The sequence below is a fragment of the Takifugu flavidus genome, chromosome 7 (assembly GCF_003711565.1).
Source record: "Takifugu flavidus isolate HTHZ2018 chromosome 7, ASM371156v2, whole genome shotgun sequence".
Lineage (NCBI taxonomy): Eukaryota > Metazoa > Chordata > Actinopteri > Tetraodontiformes > Tetraodontidae > Takifugu > Takifugu flavidus.
Window position 1 is genome coordinate 8,539,292 of NC_079526.1, and position 21,924 is coordinate 8,561,215.

Here is a 21,924-nt window from a genome sequence, read left to right on the forward strand (position 1 = left end):
GGCAACCATTGATACCACCACTTTGCTATGTGAAAGCTGGTTTTTCTGCCTGGAAGGACAACACACCCAGCTGGCTTTTGACACCCCGGCCCTGGGGGGGGTATTGGTCTGTAACATAAAGGTTCAAGGATCAAAGTCAACAACAAATATACAGAGTCTGAAAAACAAAAGGCAAAAACTGTTAATAAATCTGTCAAGATTTTATAAATGCAAATATATCGCGTTCAAGTTCAAATGAAACCTTAAATGGGTAAAATAAATGTATATCAACGTTAACGGATGTTTTTTTTGCTTACATCTGCAATTGGAAAAGAATAATTGCACAGTTGCGCTGTTAATGCAAGACATTGTTGAAGGTGGAAACATGCATTGTTGAAAATATCCAAAAGTTAACGGAGGTATAATGTGCCATGTTCAGAAGGTTAGAACAATGGTGAAAGTCTCCAGGGTAAAGAATCCAAGTAAAACACATTCCTCAGAAATGAAGATATGTAGACAGAAAAAACATGATCACCTCAGGCTTGTTTTTCCCAAAAATTCTTAAAAATACAAAAGTAACTAGAGTATTGCTAGCTTTATTTAATTTAGAAGAAAATGACCAATACAAATGAATAAAATAAGGGTTTAAAGTGGAAGGCATCAAATCAAGTTACAAACTAAGGTATTCCATTATTAAGTAGGGATTTTTCTTCATAATTTCTCTCCATCCTTTCTGTTCAAGGGAATAAAAAAAGTGTTTTGTGCAGCAAAACTCAAAAATACAAAATACTCAAAGTCATCAGGTGTGGTTCCTTTGGTGAAGTTGCCAGATGTTGCGTTAAGAACACAAAAAAGAAAGTGGCAATAAAGATTTTCAAGGATCCTGTTCATTTTGAACTGGTCCGACATGAGGTATGACATTGGAGCACAGTCACTTTCTATAACATCTGCTATTTCTGAGGTTTCTCCTTCACAGGAAGTGGTACTCAGAGCTTTTATGTCTGTTCTCAGAGCTTTCATGTCTGTACTCAGAGCTTTCATGTCTGTTCTCTGAGCTTTCATGTCTGTTCTCAGAGCTTTCATGTCTGTTCTCTGAGCTTTCATGTCTGTTCTCAGAGCTTTCATGTCTGTTCTCAGAGCTTTCATGTCTGTACTCAGAGCTTTCATGTCTGTTCTCTGAGCTTTCATGTCTGTTCTCAGAGCTTTTATGTCTGTTCTCTGAGCTTTCATGTCTGTCATGTCTCTACAGATGAAGTATTTGGTGCAGCTTCTTTCATTGATTCTGAAGCGATATTGTATTAAATGTGTCTAGAAAATGTAGTTACTTCTCGGTGGTGATGCAGGTTCAGGAACCACTAGTTGGAATGGGAACCTCATCCTCAAGCTCTGGTTCCTTTATGGGTCATCAGCAAGACGAGAGAAGATGGAGCTACACAGCGGGCCCCAAAATGAAGTTTACCTGGAGGAAGTAGTGGACATAAATACGAAGTGGGATGAACGGAAAGGAATGGAAGTTTTTTGTGCAAAGGTCTTTGCTCATTCATTGTGAGCTCACCTTGAACAAACAAGTATATTTTAGAAAGTAACCTTGTTTTCCTGTATGCAGACAATGAGCTGGCTAGTGAGCCACCAGTGCTAACTGGGTTGTCACCTACATTTGTTAAACGACACCAATGGTGGCGTTGCTTATGTTGTTTGTGTGTGTCAGTAGTGTGTCAGTAGTGTGCCGTGTGCGTACTTAGGGTATGGGTGCATTTTCGGTGGTCTTGCTATATTGGATTTTGCCGCTGTAGTAAAGAATTTATTGTGTTACAATTTCCGTCTTTCCTGTCAAGACTGACGATGAAGGCACCTTGTTCACTGAGTTGTGTTTACATGAGCCAACACTGTCGTGGAAAAGCACCTTAACTTTTGACATTTATTTTCTGTACCACCAATTGGAGAGTTTAAGTGACTGACGTTCAGCATTAAATCAAAGACCATGGGTCAAAGATCTTAATCAAAGGCTTAAGGACTCAAATAAGGCAAAACGTTTAAAATCTCAGAGATCAAGAAGATATGCAGAGAACATTAGGGGAGGATGCCGAAGCATTTCAGGCACAAACCTTGAGCGTCAACTGTGTGGTAAATGTGGGGAAATCCCACAAATCTGGAGGTGTTTGCTAAGAAGTTTAAATTCATAATCATATTAATTTCTCACAGGAGATTTTTCCTCACAAGCAAAGCAGCTAGACTCATGAGAGGCCACCTACTGTTACAAACACAAACAGTTGCTGTTCTGATGGCTCATCTTTTCTATTTTTAGAAATTATTCTTGGATTTCTGAAGATCTAAACTCATTTGTCTCCTTGGTTTTGACACTGGGCACCATCACTACAGGAACCAGAACCAATGACTGACAGCAGGTCACATGTATGGGCAGCACTGCACAGAACATCATTTTCTTTCAATGAGTAGTAAAAGATGGACAGGAAGTGTTAAAGAAACATTAATTATTGATGGATTGGTCACATATCAATATCCAATCTTCCTTATTTAATTATCACACAACATATATACGTATATGTATAAAAATATACGTTCTGACATAGGTTAGGACACCCACCGCCTGTCATCATTATAGATTATAGATGATAGGTTTAAATGCAGACTTAAAAATGAAAAGAAATAATTTGCTTCCACCAGACTATCATATTAGACTAATGACACTACACTTCTTTTCAGTGTTTCCTCTTCCTCTTGCTGTACAACTTCCTCTACACTACGATTAGAATCACATTTAAAGTGTGTGTGTGTGTGTGTGTGTGTGTGTGTGTGTGTGTGTGGGGGGGGGGGGCAGGGAGTTACTTGTTTTTTAGGCCTTACTGGAAATGTCATAGGCCTGCAATGTTTTAGTGTGCGCAAATACTCGCGGCCTTACGGTAATAGCGCCAACAGCGCTGTTGGACTTTATTGAACTTAAACTGTATTTTACTGTACTGGTTTAACTGGACAAATACTGACTGCAGGTTGTCTGATTACCTGTGGTCTGTTTATGTTACCCGTAAAATGTCCATCTCCTAACAAAAATGGGAGTTTTCTGCGATATGGGAAATAAAACGAAAATAACATTTTGCCACATGTTCTGGATCAATTGTAATCACTAAATGGCATAATTCTACTGCATAAAGAAGCCTTTTGGTGTGTATGTTCTGAGTAATACCCCCATCTTGTAAGTGATTTGTCCTTTTATCGATGATTGAAAATGATCTAAAATATTTTTCATCTCATAGTTTCTGACCTATATTGTGATCATTACACGGTAGACGACCGCCACATATAATATCTAGTACTTTTACCATGTAAGTGCTGAGTAATGCACTCATGAACCACCCATCTCATGAGGGAAGCGTGATTATTCTTTGTATGAGAGCCGAGCAGGGGCAAAAATCGTTTGGTTATTTGTTTGGCTTCTGATAAGCGGAGCTCCGGGGAGTTGGACAGGGGGAGGAACCGAGAAGCCTGCTGGTCAGAGAAAGGGGAAGAAAGAGTGAAAAGTTTCAGAGGTGAAAGCTCACGCAGCTCGGACCTGGAAGATGGCGCAGCGCCGCGGCGGTGCCACGTCTCGGTGCGCCGGAGGAACGCAGACACACCGCCGCAGAACCAGAGCAACGACTGCGGTCTGGCTGTTGACTTACCTGATTTTACCTTCCGCCACCGAGGCTGGACTCTACTCAGCCACCGACCAAATCATCTCCTTAAATGCGGAAAGTGTGGAGACGGTGTTGGTCAACTCCACGGCGGCTATAGTTGCCGAATTTTATGCATCGTGGTGCGGACACTGTGTCGCCTTTTCTCCAGTTTACAAAAGCCTGGCGAGAGATATCAAAGGTTGGTCTGGGGCTGTTGCACGTCGCCAAAGAGTTTAAACATGTTTGATGCTTAGTCTTGCATAATGGCTGTTTATTGTTTCGGTTTATTTAAACAATACATGATTTACTGGTTTCCGATTAAAATGTTGCGCAAGTGCGCACCGAAACGAGCTGTTGTTTCCATCCGCTAACTTGAGCATGTGATCTCCTGAATGCGTTTATCCTGCTCACCGCATCATTGAAAATGTCTGCGTGTGACGCGTGCCAACGAAATGCCACCCAGCCGTGATCATGGACGCGATCGGGCTGACAGTCCAGTTCCCCGGGCCCGGACGCTCCAGAACAGCGGGTGCAGTTCTGTCCCGCTGCGATGACAAACCTGCATGCGAAGTCAGGCTATCAGACTAACTTCGGTCACAGCAAAACACGTTCACATTCAAAACAGACAGGACGCGTTCTTGTCTGAGCAACATCTCCGGGAACAGACTGTTTCGAGATAAAAAATCAAACATTGCTTTCAAAATGACTGATCGCGCTGTTTCCTGTACGTCCTGTTGAGCGTCTGCTGCTCCAGCGTCAGCAGAAACAGGCCTGGGGGGGAGGAGGAGGACTAATTGCTGTGTTTACTAATCAATATTCCTGTTTTTTTTCCTTGTCGATACCAACCTTTTGGTATTGATGTACCAAAGTGCACATCTGGCATAGAACGGCACAGGTCCTCGCTGCTGGGAGCAGGATAAAGTCCAGGAATATTTGGTTTTAGCCTTTCCTCCTGACTGTGCTCTGCTTTTCAGAGTGGAAACCTGCTGTGGATCTGGCAGCCGTGGACTGCGCGGCCACAGAGACCAGGCAGCTCTGCTTTGACTACGGCATCAAGGGCTATCCCACCTTAAAGGTACCCGGCTGGGGGAGCTGTAGGAAAACACGCTTCATTAGATCCATTCGTCCATTTTATCTGCCATCAAAGCTATTGTCATGCCACCAATGGGAAAGGAATTCTATGGCCATCAACCAAGTTGCCATGACAGCACTCGTATCAGAGGTGTGATTGGTTAAAGGCATCATCCCAACCTCGGTGCAACTCAAACCGTCCTCTACCTTACATTTTGGAGACATTAAACTTTTACTTATTTGTTATAGCTTGTGCTGTTCTCGAAGTAATATTTTATCTGATTTTGCACAAATATAAAAATGATGCCCCACTTATGATGCACGTCAGAATTACAGGAGACGAACAGCATGTTTGATTTCCTCTTCACTTGTTTTTCCCCTCATTTTTTTAACATATATATTTGGGGGGGGGGGGGGGGGGTGGAGAAAAACTCTTACATTTCCTGACTACATGAGATATTCCTTTTAAAGATGTGTATATACTCTTTAAATCGTTTGATTGTTTCTGCAACAATGTCATGTTTTGATTGTGAAGAGGTGCTTTTACAGTGCTGCTCCAAATGACCTTTTCGTAGGACTATGCATGCTGAGGGTTTACGGTCCCTTTTTTTGCGGACGTTTTTATCTCTGCTGTCAGCCATCGTCTCCCTGTAGCCTCATCGGGAGCAACCGAGCCCCAAAACAAAGAGCTCCTTCTACTTAAACTTGGCTCTCCAACATCTGCAACTCATTTTAACCAGGAAGGCTTTAAGGGTCACAGCGGATAGAAAAGGAAGCTGCCCACCCACCTGCGGACACACACACACACACACACACACACACACACACACACACACACACACACAACACACACACACACACACAAACATCACTTTGGGTCTTGTATAAGGACCCCTTTAGTGATAAAGACCTTCTTTCTCTTTGATTTTACAGTTCTTTCATGCTTATTCCAAAGAGGGCTCTAAGGGACTGTCATTAAAAGGTACAACCACACACATGAACACGGTCAAGGAGAAATAATCTCACCTTTCCCAGCGTGACAATAATGTGATTTGATTGGATGATAATGTGTGTATCGGCTGAAAACCTCCAGGTTTCCCTCGGGACGTTCGGGGACTCCGTCACAGAATCATAGACCAACTGGAAAAGCACCAAGAGCCGTGGCCTCCCGCCTGCCCACCCCTGGAGCCCATCAGGTTAACATTTTAAGGGCTTTTTGTTTTTACCGAAAGCAGTAGCTCTGATTTCGTCAGACGTCCCGTTGACGTGGGTTTCTTTCCTGCTCCTCTGTGTTCAGCCAAGCAGAGATCGACAGCTTCTTTGAGACCAACAACGTTCAACATCTCGCCCTCATTTTTGAGGATGATAAATCCTACATTGGTCGTGAGGTAACCTGATTTCAGCTATATTATTTGCATGTATATCCCGTCCAGATGCATGTGCTGCTCTGTCACTCTGGTCCCTTTGCATTTGTCTCCTTTGTGCTGTCCCTCAGGTAACTCTGGACCTGTTGCAGTTTGAGAACATTGCGGTCAGAAGAGTGTTGAGCACCGAGGAAGGGCTGGTAACCAAACTGGGAGTGACCGATTTCCCATCCTGCTACCTTTACTACCCATCAGGCAACTTCACCAGACTGCAGGTGTAAGTATCTCACCACTACTGCAAAACAATAGACACCATAGGAAAAAATATTCAATTATAAAGTGGAGTTTATATTTAGCAGCAATTAGCACAGCCACAGCACAGCAACAAGCTGCTTTAGTTGTTCAGAGATGTTTGAAAAGACTTTTAAAAAGATAAGACATACAGTCAAAATGTCTTTGACATCCATCCAACACACATAAATGTCACCGTTTCCTTTCTTCCTTGGTTTAATATTTCCTTCTTCAGTTGAAAGCATCTTTTAAACTGCAGTGCAGGTGATTGGCTCTGCAGGCTCATCTCTATGTGTGTTTTACACTGGCCAAAAAACCCCAAAAGAATCTGCATTTAGCTCCGGGTCGTTTGGCCCTGCAGACAGCCAGGGTTTTATCGGCCTGGCTTTGATCGACATGCATTAGGATGGCAGAAGCAGCATCAGCCGCCCTTAACGTCTTCAAATCACACTGAAAGTTGAGGAACAAACCAGCTGGGGACTGAACAAAGAACATTTATTCTGGAGGATTTAGCGTGTCCTGCTGATCACGTGAGGCTTATTTAGATGTGAAGGAACATTTATTTAAATGTGAAGGGATAATCAGACTCCCTGATTTTATTTTATTTTATTTTATTTTTTGACGGTTGCCACGTCAGACTCGGTGTCATAAATTCGCTGGGTGTGTTGTACCGGCGAGAGGCCGCACCACGCATGACACTGAGCTCACTGCTGGATAAACAGGAGCAGGTGGCAGCTGGAACATTGATGTTTACTTTCTGAATTCAAAAGTCCAATAGTCCACGTTAAGATCTTTAACAGAAGACAGATCAAAACAACACAGATATTTGGAGACACAACGTGCAGAGACACATTTGGCAGGTGTCGTTGGAGGGGATGACGCAATCATCAGTCAATTCTGACTATAAAGTCTTCAACTATGGCGTCTTGAGCGCGATCTAAAATTCACTAACACCCAGGTTTACTTCCTTCTGCTCCTGATTGTTGCAATTGCAACACATTTTCTTTCTCCTGGAAACCTTTGTCATCAGCTCATTATCCAAAGTCTATTCATGAGAACACTTTTGAACATCTGGCTTCTGTAATGGGATCCGAGCATCACACTGCCTTCCATTATTCACCGTCATAAAGCGCCGCTGATCGCTCCTCACCTCCCAGATTCATCTGCGCTTTCCTCCTCTTTGTTTGGCCGTTTCAATAACTTGGCATGCAAAGAGGACTCTTTTTAGTTGACAAATGCAAAAAGGAAATGATTTATTGCTGATTTATTTATTCACCCTCTCTTCTCTCCCCCTCCAGCCCCCCTCATCTCCATCACTGTACAGAGGGGAGGTTTTTAATTTCTTGCATGAAAACAATGCCATTGCTTTCCTGGCCTCACCTGCCAAACAAGCCCCAGCTAGGCACGACGACAGATGGCCCCCATCATCGCTGAATGTCAGATTGATCCTGGGAGAGGCCTCTGTGTGTGTGTGTGTGTGAGTGTGTGTGAGTGAGTGTTTGTGCATCTGTTTCATGTGCGTGTGTGTGTGAGTGGAAAGAGAGAAGAAAAGCACGGGGCGTCTCACATCCACACAGGCGTCTTGCATCCGTCATGCATATAATGTGCAGTGGTCCCAGGTGAATGCCCCCCTCCCCCCTCAAGCCAACCTCTTCCTGCCTGCCATGCCTGACACCTCTGGGGATCACTGGATGAATGACTCTGCCTCCACATCTGTACACTCCCACCAGCCGTGCAGGTGTAATTGAGTCCTGCACTGGCGTGAGCGAGCGTGGGCCCAGGGTATCCATCCTCCTTATTACCACCCTGCTCCAGTTTGCCCCCCTCTCATCTCCTCTCTCGACAAATGAGAGGAGGGGGATTTGAGCACTGCTGGGAGAGAGAAGTGTCATTATAATGCTTCTGGTTCTAGTTGCGGGGTTATCACTTTATCTAATAATCAGCAAAATGACCTTCTGTCTCTATTTTTCAAGGTAATACTGTGGTGGTGTCACCTGCCCAGTGTTTGATATGTAAAATATATGTAACAAAATACAGAGCCCAGTTGACTTTATGATAGGGAGCTGCTGATACCAAAACAGGATTAAATAGACACAATAGATTATTCACATAAATGCACACAAGAATAGACCGCAACAAGTGAAATAAAGAACTAAATGATTCCTCTCCTCTTTCAGCAACATCCAGGCTCGTACTTTTTACTCGTACGCCCTCCAGCGGCTGCCGGGGGTGGTGCGATCAGGGAAACCTCCTCCACCAGACACCGTGGAGAGCCTCACCAACAGAACAGACGAGCCCTGGAGACCCTTCAACAGGTATAAACGTGGCAAGAAGCACCAGAACTTCGATTCCACTCCTTAATTTTGTGCTGACACGCGTTTGTGTTTTGCTGCGTACCCCAGGTCCCGGGTGTACATGGCAGACCTGGAGTCAACGCTGGACTACTCGCTGCGCGTGGAGCTGGCTGCACACAGTGTCTTCTCTGGACATGCTCTGGTGTCCCTTAAGAAGTACATCTCCGTCTTGGTGAAGGTAACATTATGCAGTTAATATACATTATACTTTTTATCTAAAATGGTAATTTATTTGAAAATGATAATATAAATGAGAAGATAATCATTCGAACTGCGCAGACACAAGGTGTAATAGTTAAAGTATTCTGAAGAGAATTTGTTTATTGAAAAGAATTATTGGTCTAAGACACAAAAAATAACGACTCGAAAAATAAACATTGTGTTGTAGTTACAGCAAGTTGCCGCTAGATGGAGAGTGAGACAGCAGAATGTTCTCCCATCGGTTAAAAAGTTTTTTGGCAGGATTTGACACGGTCACTTCTGTTTGTATAAAGCAAAAAAACCCTGCATACTTTGCCCGTGAACTAAATAACATTTCTTGTCAAATTGTCTTCTGTTGCGTGACATAAATACCTATTGAAGCTGATGCAGCAGAGGGGAAGAACAAATGCTCTCTTGGGTGTTATTGACCCAAGTGAGGAGTTCTCAAGCCAGGCTACACAGGCTGTCAACTGTTTACGCAGACATGATAATGAGCAAACCCTCATGTGATATCCCAGCTCACTACTCCACTCTTCTTCTTGTCATTCTCATGTACACAACAACCCAGCTCTCCACACAATCAGCTTCTTTGTGTTGTTTTCAACATATTACTGCTAATTCCCTGGAATTGAATATGAATTAGCTTTCATTTACACTTCATACGCAATTTTATGACTTTAGCCTGTATTTTCTAACCTTATTGATGCGTTTCCTGTTTGACTCCCTCCTCACACGCGTGTTGTCGAGGCCTGACCCGCCAGCCTCCTTCCTCGAACGTCTTGCTGACCCAGTGTGCGACCAATCTCTCTGATTATATCTCACTCTCCAGGGAGACGTTGTAGCGAGCTTCTGTTTAGCTGTTTGGTTAGATGGTGTGTGTGTGTGTGGGGGGGGGGGGGGTTGTGGAGCACCGTGGCCTCCCATTAGCTCCAGTTTGTTTAGTCAATAGCAGCAGGTCCCAGTGGTATTTTTAGCCGGTCCACCCACCAGAATGGACCCTCAGCCTCTCGGCCGAGGTTTGTGCTGCAGAGGGAGTCATCATTGTTACACTGTGACAGTCCTTATTGTGGTTTGTCTGAGTGATCTCACTACAAAGAGGCAGGAACGTACAGGAGGAGTCCGTCTGACAAGCAGGCCGACTGGGACAGATTTCTAATGAGCGTGGTGCACTTTGAAACGTAACAGTGATTTATTTCACGGTTTCTGATAAAGGTGAATTCTCCTCATCTGCTGTTACTGTTGACGATGTTCATCGTGTTGATAGAGAATGCGGCGACGTGGCTCCCCTCTCCCTGTTGATTGCCGGAGTGTGTGAAAATCTGACGCTGTCTCTCCTCGTCAGTCGTGTGATTAGATTACAGGGAAAGTGACTCACGGCGTCCTGACCACAGCGTGTCATTGTTTCACACCGGTGACGCCTTACCTTAATCATCAGGCACTTTTTAAAATTCCCACTGGTGCAAATAATCAGCATAAAGCCTATTTGCATGCATGAGGTCATATTTGCATGGTTAATTCTGCATGTTGTCGTCATGCCTGCGTAAAAGCGCCATCGCAATTATCCCCACCATCACTTTTCTTAATTAATGGATGAATCATTTGTCCTTTAAAAAGCATCAATTTTCCAGAAGCCATATAGACGACCTAATTTTTCCATATTTATGTTAAGAATGACATATTTAATTTCCCCACTTTTTTAAAGCTTGGCTGCACGTATATTCCCCGTCACTCACCTCGTTGTCTAAATATTGCTCTTTGTTCTGTGCCGACATTTGAGATCTGAGTGGAAAACATTGTTAGCTGCCCATATTAATTTGAAGGAGATTTGTGTTTCTCTCCAAGAATTTCAATTCCCACAATTGTTTCTTGTTCCTCCGCACTCATCCCTTCGCAGCGTCTCCTCACGTAAACATGCAAACACGGCAGTCGCTTGATGTGCTTATTTATTTTATGCATGCTGTCCAAATATTACTAGATTTACTGTCTTGTCTGGCTGAAGCCGGATTTATGAGCCCTCTACATGTATATGAGGATTAAAAAAAAGTGGATCTTGTGAGGCATGAGAGCATTATAGCGAGGTTTTTAAGGATTACACCTCTATCCTGCTTTTCTTGAAAGAAGCCGTTCAGCCCAGAGGGGACAGAGGGGCCGGGGAATAAAACAAAGAATTAAGAGGGGGGGTTTGGTCTATAGGAACCCAGACTCTGTCCTTCTCACGCCAGGGCTTAGGATGAGATGCTCATCTATTCCTGTACAGACAAAATATTCTATAAACACTGATTATTGGATTTTACGCTGTGTAAAATAGATGGTATTACAAATTGGGTGTTTGTTTTATTTATTTTTATCGTTTGCAAATGTTTGCCAACCAAAATAGGTGAGATGGATTGAACTTCCTGCGGTTTCCATCCAGGCGTCTTCTTGCTCCCCTTCCCTTCGGCCTCAGGCCCGGCTGGCCCTGTGTGCCGTGTGGCAGCAGATGCCTCCCTCGTGGGACCCTCGCCACATGGAGCCTGTGGTTTCTCAAGTGCTGCTGATACTAATCGGATCAGGGATGACATATTGCCAGGGTGAAGGGGATTGTCATGGTCCAACTGGGATGGGAGCAGAAGGGATGTGAGGAGGGAGGAATGAGTGTCTGTCTGAGGACGTGTGTGTGTGTGTGTGTATTGTCCTGATTCCATGAAAACAAAAGTAAACCATTTTTAGTCAGCAAATTTAATAATGATTGAGCAATAAATAGCATTGAGGATGACTCTCCTGTGCCATTTCTGCATACGCAGTGTATTCTGGATAGATGATGCAGGAACACAGAAATATTCCTTCTCTCTTGATGGCTGCTTTGTTATTTGTCTCCTGTCTGGATGCGGAAATATTAAAGAGAAATCAACCCATTTAATCGAGGGCAGCAGTTTTTGACCTGCTGATATGTTGGAAGGACAGAGCTGAACACTCGGATCTAAGGAGCTCATGAATAGCGTTGCTGTGGTGATGCTGAGTTAAGCCCATTAGGGGGAAAACACCTGCGTTTTCTCTTTTGGTTAAATTCATACGGCCGTTTAATGAGCTTTTCTGACAGGTTGGCATCAAGACCTAAACCTATTATACCACTTTCTCAGCAGTGAGCGCCACACATCAGAGGCCTCTGTGGGCTCTTTGCATCCCAGCTTTAGAATTGTGTGTGTTCTTCTTAAACTACAGCAAGTTTTCATCTACCTGGATGTGATTCAGTCAAATGTGTCTTGTTTTTTCTAAGGTAAATTCATGGAGGAGGAGAACTAAATGTTCAGCCGGAATGTGTCACCACAGAACTCTTTTCTTGCTTTAAAATGGCTCCTCTTTTCTAAGAATTATAGTGTATATGGTGGCTTACTGGCAGAATGGGGGGCACAATTATTGAAATATATGAACGTGCCTTTTCCCATTTGTACATCAGCTGTTTCTATTGTGAGTGTCGTATGAATCGAGACGTGCTTGTCATCACTGGTCTCAGACAGCCATCAGCTGGATCTCCTCTTTGTCTTTGCTCATGACGTCTGCTAGTTAAAGTATCGTCTTTCCTTCCAGTTGTGGTTGTTACCATGGCAGTCTGAAAAAAATGGCAATACTAAACAGGGTAAAGCAGTGAGCAGACAGTGGTTAAGTGGTTGTTAGTGGCTTAGGAAACGGATCTTATTGAAGGAAGAGGCTTAAGCTCGGCTACTGTTGTATTCTAAAGGAGTCTTCAGTGCTGCCGGGAAGGAAAAGCGCAACTTTTGTGCATTTAGTCAGTGAAAGAACTTGAGTTTGCATTTCTTTAGTTTAAGACAGACATGTGTTGTGTTACAGAAAATCTGTGTGAATGAAAACAGCAGATTTATTTCTACAAGCATTGCAACTTAATATTACATTTTATGGTGTTTTGTGCTGAATCAAGTATACAATAGATATTATTGAGCTTAGTCATCTCGAGATTCTACACTGAGGTTCTTTTATTACCTTTTATTTATTTTACCAAGTTTAAAGCGCATTCTTGAATAGCTGCTATAACGACAATCTTCCTGTGGGTGTCGCTGTTCCCGCTCTGGATGAAGCTGCCAACACAGAGCAAAGGAAATCTCTAAAGCTTCATCTGTCACCTCTTCTTGCTTTTACTCATCCTGTGGTCATGCATAAACCAGCTGGACGTCAGGAGAAACTCATTTCTACATGTGGAATGAGATGGTTCACCCTGAATTTAATTGAATGGATGAGTGTAATTGGGCAGTTAATGAGCATGTGACGAGGCCTATGTGGTGCTCCTTCCTTTGACTTTTATCAGGAGGCCACAGAACATTTATAAGTGTGATTGTGAATGAATTCCACATGAAAGTGTGTAGTGCTGTGAGAATTAAGAGATAATATAACAAAATTCATTAACTCAATGTATATATTTGTTATATCTGCCACACCCAAACGCTGACTGTATTCCTCTCATTTGTTGTGTCCTGAATTCAGTACTTCCCAGGTCGTCCAATGGTGATGAACCTACTAAAGTCGCTGAACTCTTGGCTGCAGGACCAGCCTGGTGATGAGATTTCCTACGAGGCCCTGGAAAAGATCATAGACAACAGGGCACAGGTGAGTCCAGACAGAGTTTGGACGTTTCTTTTAATAACGGAATACCACTTTAGTCAAGAGCATAATCGGCACCCACAAGCCTGCAAGCATGAACTGAGCAAGGAGCAGAACAGTCCAAGGTCACCTGATTCCCTGGCTCCTTAGTCTAAAACTACTTCAGGGACACTGGAACTGAGTGACATTATGCATTACTTACAGTATCTGATAATACCAAAGGTCTGATTAAAATAAACACCTATACATTTAAAAATGCAGGCTGTGAGGCCAGGGTGTGTGTTGTTGGTTTGGAGCGACCCGCGTGCCTCCAGTGTACCACCCTCTCAAATTGAAACAGTCACTTAGATGCATCATTAGCTTTTAGTGCACAAATCAATGGATCAATGAATCGATGGGAAGGTATAAATAGACTTCGCCTCTGAGGAAATGGACTCGCGCGTGCCCACACACACTCACACACACCCCAAAATCTTTACTATTGACATGTGAGTAACCCTGTCAATCAGGGCAGCGATGGAAGCAGGGTGTGGCGAGAGAAACGACTTTATGTCAAAGAAAATATGCTATTGGATTTAAGCGTGGCTCACGGTTAGAGATCAGGGTAGCTCCTGTTCATTAGCGGAGGGCTTAGCCATTAACCTGAGATTGACTTTGGTTATCGATCAGGGAAACTATGTGGAACTGCCTCTTATTAAGTTGGAGAAGTTAGTAATGCTGGGCCGGCTGCTCTTTTTAGGCAAACATTTCAATTAAAAAAGAATGAGCTGTGCTTTGTTCTTGTTTTTCTTCCCATACATCTCAGTCCTTTTCCCCTCATTACTTCCTGTCAGTGTTACTATGTGTGTAAGGTTTGTTCTGTATGGTCAGAGTGGGAAATGCAACCAGATACAGTGGAAATCAGACATAGAATCACTAGGATTATCCATTTGAAAACCTCATTGTTTTGTTTTTCCTGATTCCATTTTCTCCTTTTTCCTCAGTCCCCAAACACGACGTTGCCTCAAGGAGCGAGGTGGGTGGGCTGTCAGGGTTCACAGCCCCACTTCAGAGGTTATCCTTGTGGGGTGTGGACTCTCTTCCATGTTCTGTCTGTCCAAGCAAAAAAAGCTGAAGGCACAGGTATACACACACACACACACCTACCCTGACCTTATCATAAGCCCAATTTTAGGCTAAACCTTAAAGCCAAGCCTGAACCCTCAAACTGTCCTTTTTAGTTGTTAAGGACCAGGCAAGATGTCCACATTTCCTTGAATGTCCATGGTACATAGCATGTCCAATAGCACACACACACACACACACACACACACACACACGGTTTTGAAACAAATGCAAACAAATACACACTTGTGCTTTTTTACGATGAATTTTTCTGTTTTTGTCATTTCCTGCTGCTCAACCTGAGCCTAATTGTGACTGTGCAAAAGAGATTATGTTAGATTAGTGGAATGTGAGTGGTTAATCAACACACACACACGTACATGCGCATGCATTGTTAATCCCGAGTTTTATGGGCCACCATGTGACCCACAGAGGGACTTTGCCAAAAGTGGGTGTCCATCTGGCCCCCACAGACCGTCGGCTTAATGAGCGCATGCAAGCAGACAGACCTGTCAGTCGGCGTTCTTTCTCTGTGAAATAAAACGAATGATTCATTTTTAAGAAAGATATTTAGAAAAAAGCTTCAGGCTTTAAATGGGAAGTATCAAGTAATTTCCTTTATTCAGCACAAATACAAGACAGACTTTAGTCATGGATGCAACAGTGCAGTTGGTCTCCACTCATTTCACACTGCCTGGATGAAACTTTTTGTTTTTGTTTGATCAAAAAAATTCCTTCAGTGGAGGCGTCGGTTGCTCCGGCAGCAGCCACATCTCTGCTGGCTGAAACTACCGATAAACACTGGACGCTAGATATCGCATCTAAAACACAGCCAGACCGTCGACCGGCGTTCAGAATCTCACTTTAGCGAACCAGCCCAACATGACAGCTGTTTTCTCCCTCTTTTAACTCGTGTTCTACTGCACCTCCATACAAATAATGGATGTCTGGAAAAGAAAAGGTGCAAATGGAAGCATCATGTTACAAGAATTAACATAAAATCACGAATGTGTTCAGCCACGAGCGGCCATTCACTGCTCCTCAGGCGACTAATGGCGTGAACGTGTTAGTATTGGTATTAGTCAACTGAAGGTCCAGCCAAGCTGAGAACAAAACCGAACCGCTGAAGGAAAAATATGTTTGTGGCCTGCTGAAGTCCTGAGACGCCAGCCTGGCCACCATTCACACAGAGGGTTAACTGTTAATCTCCAGAGTGAGTTACCCATCACCTAGATTATTCATCTCAATATAGGGTTAACCCAGCTCTCCATAACTCCTGGCCCATATAATCGTGGGAATCCAGCGAACCCCGGACTGCCGTTAACACCTCTGTGGCTGCAGCGCCGCGGTTGGTTAATGGATAGTGAGAGGCAGATTAAAAGGGTCGCGTGACTGCTTTTGTTCGGTGGTTAATTTCTTCCTGCTGGCAGGTGGGCCGATTTTATTATCAGTTTGGTTTTAATGTCATTAAAACTAATTTACTTTTGTGGCATCATCCCCCCCCCCCCTCCCAACAGATGCCAAAGAGGTGCTGAGCACCATGAGGGGGTACGTCCACCACTTCTTCGGCTGCAGGCAGTGCGCCGAACATTTTGAAGAGATGGCTCAAAAGGGTCTGTCGGAGGTGAACACGCTGTCGGCGGCGGTGCTGTGGCTCTGGAAGAGACACAATCTAGTCAACAACCGATTGGCAGGTAGGAGTCTTCCAGCTCGACCGCTGGACTGTTTTTAACTTGATATCGTGATACGGTGGAGGTCAGTCCTGAGGCGGGAGCCACTGAGAAAATAGGCTGAGTTGAGCTGGCTTTAAGTTAAAGTCCCGGCATCACTGTCAACAATGGCGGCAGCTGTCTTCGTCCTCCACGTGTCACCTGCCGCTGCTCCACCCGTTCTGCCCGTCATCTCCTCTGTGGCTCGCTGGCTCTTCCCTTCTCTCTCCAGAGCTTCTCACTGCTGAACTGCTTGTTTCTCCCACCTGAACTCACTCTCGCTGGTGTGCGTCCCTCCTCGCTGCTCTGTGTTCGTATGGCTTTATTGGGCACGGGCCCGTCATTAACGGCCCACTTTGTTAAATCGCTGTCTTTTGTTTGTGATGATTCCCCTCCTCGTATCTCAGAGCAGCTTGTGTCCCGAACAGCAGGGGCCAGAAGGATCCCCGTCTGCTCCCAAAACACTTAAACGCTATTCAACCCGTCACCTTCATCCATCCATCTTCCCTAGCTTCCTCTCGCTGTGTAGTGGTCTTTCCCTCATTCCTCTCGGGGTCCCCCGGGGCTTATATCCCCCATTTGACAAGTAATAGCGGAGCATCATCACTGGATGGGTCCCCCAGGAAGCAGCCCTCTTTACCCACACACACACAATTCCCAAGGTATTATGCGACAGCAGGTGGCAAACACCACGACACAAGCCACACACTCTGCTCCCGTTTCTCCCCCTCTCTGTGACACACACACTCCATGCTCGGGTCAAGTTGTGGCGTGTGGCAGGGGGTGTTATTCATGGCGGGGTGGAGGGTGAGCCGGGGTCCACGGGGATGAGTCTGGTGAATCAGAAGCCAGGAGGAGGAGTCATTTTCCTGGGGAGAGTTCACTCCGTGTCTCCATCCTCTCATCTCCTCCTCTCCCCTCACGCCTAAAGAGGAGCTCTTTAGCAGGCCTTCCCACCCCCTCCTTTCAGGAGCAGCCATGCATGAAAGAGCAGCGATTTGTAAAGCAGCCCAACAATTAATTTAGCTGGCAACAAAGAGGCCCAAGGGCCCTCGGCCACATCCCAGCAGCTGAATTAAGACCCGTGGCAGCTCAGTCTTGTTGCTGCTTGTCAACAGGCTGAGACTGATTCACATTTCTACACACAAAAGCGGCGCCTCTCACGGGCTTCATGCATATTTTCAATCATGCCTCCGAGGTTTTATGTCCACACACCCTGAAGCTAAACTGTAAAATGATCTTTAATTTGTGGAAAAATATCATAAATAAATGACGTTGCGTTTCTTTTTGCGTTTCTTTTTTGTGAATTGGAAGAAAATTGACCATTTTAAAATTTCAAATTTCCAAATGATGCCGTTTAAATGACCTTTGAAATGGAACAGACATTGCATAAATGAAGAATTCTTAAACTATCATATTCATGTGGATCAAGGAAGCCGGATGTGACTGTGACCTGCCAGTTGTTAGTTTAGGTTGTTTAGGTTATCGTGAAATGTGTCATCAGCATCAGCAGAATAATATAATCAGCAGGATTCCTGCTGTATGATGTTGTTGCCACCTGATTCGATAAAGAGAAAAGGTTCAGCAGCCATGACGGCTCCGAATCTGCTATAATCTAGATGTTCTTCACTTACAGAATTAGTGCTGAGGAAGCTGGTTTTATGTGCTGAAGGAAACATATTTATGCATGATGAATATGTATGCACGGCGACTATGGCGTCGGTGTGACAGGCCGTTGTGGCAATCTCAATATTCAGCATGGCTGCTATGACTAAAGTCACCCTGGCCACAAACAAACCCAGCAAGATGATTAGAATAAGGAAAGAAAGCTGGGGTGTGTGTGTGTGTGTGTGTGTGTGTGTGTGTGTTTGTGTGTGTGCCTATTAGAATGTGAGGATTCACACACATCCTGGCCTGAGTAAAATTGATGTGTCCTTTATGTAAAGTATGGTATGCTGAGTACATACACACTTGCATATGACCAAGATTAATCTTGAGCGGCAGAAAGGAGGAGGAGGAATCAGGGATGGAGGTGATGGAGGCTGTAAATTGACAGTGCTGTAAAGTGACAGACCTTCTGCAGACCTGCTTCACACACACACACACACACACACACACACACACACACACACACACACACACACACACACAGCTGCCGCCCACGCACACTCACACGGGCAAACAAACAATAGCCTGTTGGTGACATTGAGAGGTTTATTACCAGAATATGTGTGTTTTTGATGGGTGCAGTGTTTAAGATGCCCATTCTTCTGTTGTGTAGATGGGTGAGGGAGGGAGAGCGAACATGTGATTGTTTGGGTGTGATTGGAAGTGTGCACGGTGGGTGCAGAAGGGAACTGTGCAAAATGGAAAAGTTTCTAATTGATTACCAGAGAAGCTCCCCTCTGAGGTTTCTGTTGCTCTCATGTTCAATTTGGTGATTGGACTCTTTCAAAGGGCTGTGAAGAGACGAAGCAGGTGTGTACCAGGATCTGCTGCCTGTTGGTGTGTGTGTGTGTGTCTGTGTGTGTGTGTGAGCATGTGTGTGTGTGTGGGGGGGGAGGCAGTGGGTGGCCACATCTATTATCTCAGCACCCTTCCACTGGGACATCCCAGAAGCCCATTGATCATTGTTAAACTGTGTCACTCTCTCGCTCTCACTCACACACACACACACACACACACACACACACCACACACACACACACAGCTGCCGCCCACGCACACTCACACAGGCAAACAAACAATAGCCTGTTGGTGACATTGAGAGGTTTATTACCAGAATATGTGTGTTTTTGATGGGTGCAGTGTTTAAGATGCCCTTTCTTCTGTTGTGTAGATGGGTGAGGGAGGGAGAGCGAACATGTGATTGTTTGGGTGTGAGTGGAAGTGTGCACGGTGGGTGCAGAAGGGAACTGTGCAAAATGGAAAAGTTTCTAATTGATTACCAGAGACGCTCCCCTCTGAGGTTTCTGTTGCTCTCATGTTCAATTTGGTGATTGGACTCTTTCAAAGGGCTGTGAAGAGACGAAGCAGGTGTGTACCAGGATCTGCTGCCTGTTGGTGTGTGTGTGTGTGTCTGTGTGTGTGTGAGCATGTGTGTGTGTGTGGGGGGGGAGGCAGTGGGTGGCCACATCTATTATCTCAGCACCCTTCCACTGGGACATCCCAGAAGCCCATTGATCATTGTTAAACTGAGTCACTCTCTCGCTCTCACTCACACACACACACACACACACACACACACACACACCCAATCCTTAGATTACATGCACGTAAACACAGACAGATGATTTACATATGTACCCTTTCACACATTCGTACACATATGCATATCTGCACTTAGGTTTTTATGAGCACTGTGACAGGATCAAATGGGTTCAGCCCAGATTGCATCCGGTCCTCAGAGCACTCAGCATCCTCACACACACCCAGAATAAGAGCAACAATGAATAAAGCAGCACACTGTCTGCTCTAGTGGATGGGCAGGTCAGTGTTGGTCACTTGTTACTTTTCCAATCTCTATTATTTAACAGCAGCTCTATCTCTTAGAGGTAAGTTATTTATTGGATGGAGAATATTGTCAGTTTTCATTTATAAACTGGAATATATTGTATTGTGTCATCAAAAAAAGCATTTAACCGATATAGCGCACACCTCGGCAGTATAAAATTAAAATATAATCTAGATATAGAATCTTCTATTTTGAAACAGCCCAACAAGTAGCAGAAAATATTTATCCTTACGGTGACATTAATGGTTTATTACTATTTTGAAGAAATCATGTACCTCACCATCGGCATCACGTTTCAACATGTTTGTTCATAATTCCTCCAGCATTGAAAATATTTGATTCCTGACTCATTTTTAAGCAAACCGTGTGCCATACCAATCGCCATAAACCACCTAAAGTACAGACGTGCTCCTTCTTCTTCCTCATTCCTGCAGGGGCTTTAAGCGAAGACCCCAACTTCCCAAAGATCCAGTGGCCCTCCCCAGAAATGTGTCCATCCTGCCATTCAGTGATGGAGAATGGAGAGCACCGTTGGAACCAGGACCAGGTTCTATCCTTCCTCCTGTCCTACTACTCATCCCAGCGTATTCTCACAGGTACACTTGCATAAACCGGCCTGCTTCAAAGCCAGTATGAAAATTTACCACCTCATTTGTTGCGCTTGCTTCTCTGTCCTTTCATGATCTCTTTTTTCTCCTCCTGTCAGACTATCTGGAAGATGAGAACCAGATCCTGGCAAAACAGAGGGAGAAACATGCCAGTCAAGCTGTTGAGGCTCGGAACCGTGCGGAGAGGAAAGCCAGGGAGGCCTCGGACTCCCTCCCTCTGCCATCACAGCCCACCGTGCACTCCGAAGAGGAGGAGGAGGAGGAGGTGCAAGACGAGGCTGCTGCCGAGGAAGAGGCAGAAGGAGGCGAAGGAGCAACCGCGGATGAGATAGCGTCCGATCCGACCACCTGGGCCAATCGTGAAATGATGGGTGAAGCCCGGCCGCAGGTCCGCAGGAGGCCCAGCATCGTGGGGATGAGGATGCGGGAGCAGCGCGAAGACATTGTGGACCTGGACTCCTTTGTGAACCAGCACTACAAGGCCAAGGCAATGCAGCTGGCCGCTTCCAGCCGCGTCAAGCAGCGCACGCTGCAGAGGAAGGAGGAGCCAGAGCCGGGGCCCGTGTTTGGACTGGGCATGGAGCTGGACGCGGGGTTTGGGATGGTGGGCCTGCAGCCTCTGGAGGCAGAGTTGGACCAGGACACACAACAGCAGACAAAACAGCGGCCGAAGCGAGAGCTGGTGGGTCGGTATTTAACCGAGGAGGAGTGGAGCCATAAGCGCCAGTGGATGTCTGCGCTGAGCATCGGCTTCTCCAGGGTGGACATCAGCCTGTGCGTCATCCTTTACTTCCTGTCCTGCGTGTGTCTTCTGGTCATGTACCTTTTCTTCAAAAGTCGCCTCAGGTTACGGAAAGCTAAAATAGCCCTATCCTGATACGGCGCTCCCACGGACTGAGGTCGAGGGTCATCAGCAGAGAGGTGCGATCGCAGAGGGGCGTCGCGTAGATTAACGTCTTAAACTTTCAAATTTACACTTAATCCGTGCTCCAAGTTAATCACCCCAACTTTGGAAAATGTGCATAAAGCTGTATATTTCTCTAGTTTTTGCTTAGAATTACTTTTAATGTGTGATTTTGATTCAGTTTGACCACTTGTGAAGGATTAAATGAAGAATCGTGTGAGTTTTTATGGTTTGTGTCTCTGACGAGTGATTCAGCAAATACCTCCGGAAATGACCAAATAAATGTGATGTTTCTGCCACATTATTTACCAGTAAAAGTATTTGAATGTTTTAGATGAGATATCTTCGCCCACCAGTTGATTAAAACGGTCGCCCCTAGCGAGCGTTGCGCTAAGCCTTTAATTGTTACATCACAGCGCTGAGTCGGCAGCTTCTCGAGCTGTGTTTGGAATGTTGCAGAATGACGCGTGTGTGTTCACACTGGGCAGGTCTCCCTCATGTAAAGCTTTCCAGATCCGTTTTCAATGTAAATCAATTAAATTCCTATTTTTGTAATGACAA

The 21,924-nt window shown here is 44.9% G+C and overlaps 1 protein-coding gene and 1 long non-coding RNA gene across 2 annotated transcripts; one reads left to right on the forward strand and one right to left on the reverse strand.

Moving 5' to 3' along the window:
- The first annotated feature begins 3,394 nt into the window (after nucleotides 1–3,394).
- On the forward strand, nucleotides 3,395–21,924 carry qsox1 (quiescin Q6 sulfhydryl oxidase 1). The gene is made up of 13 exons (XM_057038218.1): nucleotides 3,395–3,849; nucleotides 4,625–4,725; nucleotides 5,655–5,703; nucleotides 5,815–5,917; nucleotides 6,019–6,109; nucleotides 6,217–6,362; nucleotides 8,554–8,691; nucleotides 8,779–8,908; nucleotides 13,408–13,530; nucleotides 14,508–14,646; nucleotides 16,146–16,322; nucleotides 20,286–20,447; nucleotides 20,558–21,924. The coding sequence occupies exons 1-13, from the start codon at nucleotides 3,555–3,557 to the stop codon at nucleotides 21,334–21,336; spliced, it is 2,433 nt and encodes an 810-aa protein (XP_056894198.1). The 5' UTR covers nucleotides 3,395–3,554; the 3' UTR covers nucleotides 21,337–21,924.
- LOC130528630 (uncharacterized) lies at nucleotides 3,901–4,709 on the reverse strand. The gene is made up of 2 exons (XR_008951341.1): nucleotides 4,497–4,709; nucleotides 3,901–4,421 (listed from the first exon to the last, which is right to left on the reverse strand). It is a non-coding gene; the product is annotated as an uncharacterized LOC130528630 (long non-coding RNA).

What these genes read in the sequence shown, in the direction of transcription:
- qsox1 (XM_057038218.1), top strand. Translation starts at nt 3,555, where the DNA reads ATGGCGCAGCGCCGCGGCGGTGCCACGTCTCGGTGCGCCGGAGGAACG. An exon ending in CCACCCCTGGAGCCCATCAG is followed by an intron (nt 5,918 to 6,018) that starts GTTAACATTTTA and finishes CTCTGTGTTCAG; the next exon opens with CCAAGCAGAGATCGACAGCT. An exon ending in AGTCAACAACCGATTGGCAG is followed by an intron (nt 16,323 to 20,285) that starts GTAGGAGTCTTC and finishes TCATTCCTGCAG; the next exon opens with GGGCTTTAAGCGAAGACCCC.